At 38.2% G+C, this 3,836-nt stretch overlaps 1 protein-coding gene across 1 annotated transcript in view; it reads left to right on the top strand.

The window, feature by feature from the left end:
* Positions 1-3,476: 3,476 nt before the first annotated feature.
* The window catches only part of LOC101508865 (probable polygalacturonase At3g15720), a 7,423-nt gene continuing 7,063 nt past the window's right edge, over positions 3,477-3,836 (top strand). Inside the window, exon 1 of the mRNA XM_073367457.1 lies at positions 3,477-3,689. Within this exon, the coding sequence (XP_073223558.1) occupies positions 3,477-3,689 (213 nt within the window). The remainder of the gene's footprint in view (positions 3,690-3,836) is intronic.

Below are 3,836 nucleotides of genomic sequence, written 5' to 3'. Positions count from 1 at the left end.
AAGCAGTTCTGGAAAACGCAGATTGATCTTGAAGCAGTTCTGGAAAACGCAGATTGATCTTGAAGCAGTTCTGGAAAACGCAGATTGATCTTGAAGCAGTTCTGGAAAACGCAGATTGATCTTGAAGCAGTTCTGGAAAACGCAGATTGATCTTGAAGCAGTTCTGGAAAACGCAGATTGATCTTGAAGCAGTTCTGGAAAACGCAGATTGATCTTGAAGCAGTTCTGGAAAACGCAGATTGATCTTGAAGCAGTTCTGGAAAACGCAGATTGATCTTGAAGCAGTTCTGGAAAACGCAGATTGATCTTGAAGCAGTTCTGGAAAACGCAGATTGATCTTGAAGCAGTTCTGGAAAACGCAGATTGATCTTGAAGCAGTTCTGGAAAACGCAGATTGATCTTGAAGCAGTTCTGGAAAACGCAGATTGATCTTGAAGCAGTTCTGGAAAACGCAGATTGATCTTGAAGCAGTTCTGGAAAACGCAGATTGATCTTGAAGCAGTTCTGGAAAACGCAGATTGATCTTGAAGCAGTTCTGGAAAACGCAGATTGATCTTGAAGCAGTTCTGGAAAACGCAGATTGATCTTGAAGCAGTTCTGGAAAACGCAGATTGATCTTGAAGCAGTTCTGGAAAACGCAGATTGATCTTGAAGCAGTTCTGGAAAACGCAGATTGATCTTGAAGCAGTTCTGGAAAACGCAGATTGATCTTGAAGCAGTTCTGGAAAACGCAGATTGATCTTGAAGCAGTTCTGGAAAACGCAGATTGATCTTGAAGCAGTTCTGGAAAACGCAGATTGATCTTGAAGCAGTTCTGGAAAACGCAGATTGATCTTGAAGCAGTTCTGGAAAACGCAGATTGATCTTGAAGCAGTTCTGGAAAACGCAGATTGATCTTGAAGCAGTTCTGGAAAACGCAGATTGATCTTGAAGCAGTTCTGGAAAACGCAGATTGATCTTGAAGCAGTTCTGGAAAACGCAGATTGATCTTGAAGCAGTTCTGGAAAACGCAGATTGATCTTGAAGCAGTTCTGGAAAACGCAGATTGATCTTGAAGCAGTTCTGGAAAACGCAGATTGATCTTGAAGCAGTTCTGGAAAACGCAGATTGATCTTGAAGCAGTTCTGGAAAACGCAGATTGATCTTGAAGCAGTTCTGGAAAACGCAGATTGATCTTGAAGCAGTTCTGGAAAACGCAGATTGATCTTGAAGCAGTTCTGGAAAACGCAGATTGATCTTGAAGCAGTTCTGGAAAACGCAGATTGATCTTGAAGCAGTTCTGGAAAACGCAGATTGATCTTGAAGCAGTTCTGGAAAACGCAGATTGATCTTGAAGCAGTTCTGGAAAACGCAGATTGATCTTGAAGCAGTTCTGGAAAACGCAGATTGATCTTGAAGCAGTTCTGGAAAACGCAGATTGATCTTGAAGCAGTTCTGGAAAACGCAGATTGATCTTGAAGCAGTTCTGGAAAACGCAGATTGATCTTGAAGCAGTTCTGGAAAACGCAGATTGATCTTGAAGCAGTTCTGGAAAACGCAGATTGATCTTGAAGCAGTTCTGGAAAACGCAGATTGATCTTGAAGCAGTTCTGGAAAACGCAGATTGATCTTGAAGCAGTTCTGGAAAACGCAGATTGATCTTGAAGCAGTTCTGGAAAACGCAGATTGATCTTGAAGCAGTTCTGGAAAACGCAGATTGATCTTGAAGCAGTTCTGGAAAACGCAGATTGATCTTGAAGCAGTTCTGGAAAACGCAGATTGATCTTGAAGCAGTTCTGGAAAACAAACATCAATCCTGGAAATAATTTTCATCCTATACTCTCATATAATCAACAAAAGATCCATCCAAGTCATATATATTCCAGAATTTGAAGAATCAAAGGCATGCTTCAATAAAGGCATATCACAAAGATCATTCCTCTTGAAAAGCAAATGCAAGTACAAGACTACAAGTAGCAAAGTACACTACTGATTTGAACTATTCTAAAGCCTGCACAAGTAACAGAAAAGCAGTACTCAAGGCTGACATACTGACACAAATCACAAAGTTCAAGGCCAGTTCATCACAAACCAGAAGATCAATCTTGGATCGATCTTCTGATGCAGCTCATCAATCTTGCTTTTGGCAGAATTTATCCAACAACTCTTTTATGACAGCTGGTCCCTTTCCAACAGTCACATGAGCTGTCATAAGCCTTCTTGGAGTCTATAAATGCAGCTGCAAGTTGAAGAACAAAACACAACAATCAACACCAAGCAAAAGATCAATATTTTCAATCATACTCAAGTGTCTCAAAATCTTTCTTATAGTTTGTTGTTTTGTTTTAATCTTTGTGTTGTAATCATTTACAACTGAGGTCTATTTACAGAATATATTTCTCAAACAAGAGTTGAGTAAATATCAAGATTCTAAATAGTCTCAAATCCATCACTTTGTAACTCAAGGTTGTTTTGTCAAATCTTGAGTAAATTGTAAAAATCCTTTCATGTTTTGAAAGGTAACTTGTTAAAGCCTTTCCAAAACAGTAAGGTAGAATTGAAGAAATCCTTTCTAGGTAGAAGGGTAGGAATTGTGTAAAGATCAAGATTGATCCATGAAAACCAAGAACGATCTTGGTTTGAACATTTAGTGAAAAATCTCACGGTTGTGAGGACTGGACGTAACCCGGGTTGGGTGAACCAGGATATATCCTTGTGTGATCTCTCTTTCTATCTCTATCTCTATTTATTTTATGCTTTACAATCATATTTTATATTGATAAAATTGATATTGTTGTTTCAACAAAACCAAGATCGATCTTCATCACTGCCAAGATCAATCTTGGATTGAGATCTTATTTTTTTTACCTTCAATTGGCATCAGAGCTCGGTCTCAAAAGTTCAACACCTAACAAGTGTTAGAGAAAAGATCTAGAAAAATGTCAAAAGATATGTACATTGCTGAAGGAGGGTCATCATATAGACCACCTTACTTTGGTGGCATAGACTACTATTTCTGGAAAAGAAAAATGCAGTTGTTTCTGAAATCTCAAGATACAGGAATGTGGCGCATCATTACAGATGGAGATTTCGTACCAAGAGTCGACCAAAATGATTCAACCTCTGCTGAAAAGAAAGAAGCAGATTGGACAGCAGAAGAAAAATCTAAGGTACTCCTAAACTCTAAAGCTCATTTATTCTTATCGTGTGCTTTGAGCAGAGAAGAATGCGAAAGAGTTGATGAATGCAAAACTGCTAAAGAAGTATGGGACACATTACAAACTCATCACGAAGGAACAAGCCATGTAAAAGAAACAAGGATTGATATAGGCATAAGAAAGTTTGAACTCTTTGAAATGAATGAAGGAGAAACCATTGATGAGATGTACTCAAGATTCACAACCATTGTAAATGAAATGCGCTCTTTAGGGAAAGCATACTCAGTACAAGACAGAGTCAGAAAGATCATGAGATGTCTTCCAATAATATGGAGACCAATGGTGACAGCCATAAGTCAGGCCAACAATCTTGACGTACTCGGACTGGAGGAACTAATTGGAACATTACGAGCACATGAAGTGCTGCTACAAGAAGACAAACCAATCAAAAAGGTCAAAACAATAGCTTTGAAAGCATCTCAAGAAAGTACACCAGTACAAACAGATGAGGACTCAGAAGAAATCGAACAAGAAGATGTTGATAAAGAGATAGTTATTACAATCAGAGTTTATATTGATAACATTGATATTGCTGTTTTTTACTAACCAAGATCAATCTTCGTTATAACCAAGATCAATCTTGAGTTGAATTTTCAGTTTTAAACATAAATATTTTAAAAGGGGCAATTATAATTCAAA

This window comes from Cicer arietinum, chromosome 4 (assembly GCF_000331145.2).
Source record: "Cicer arietinum cultivar CDC Frontier isolate Library 1 chromosome 4, Cicar.CDCFrontier_v2.0, whole genome shotgun sequence".
Lineage (NCBI taxonomy): Eukaryota > Viridiplantae > Streptophyta > Magnoliopsida > Fabales > Fabaceae > Cicer > Cicer arietinum.
This window is presented reverse-complemented; position numbering and strand designations above follow the sequence as displayed.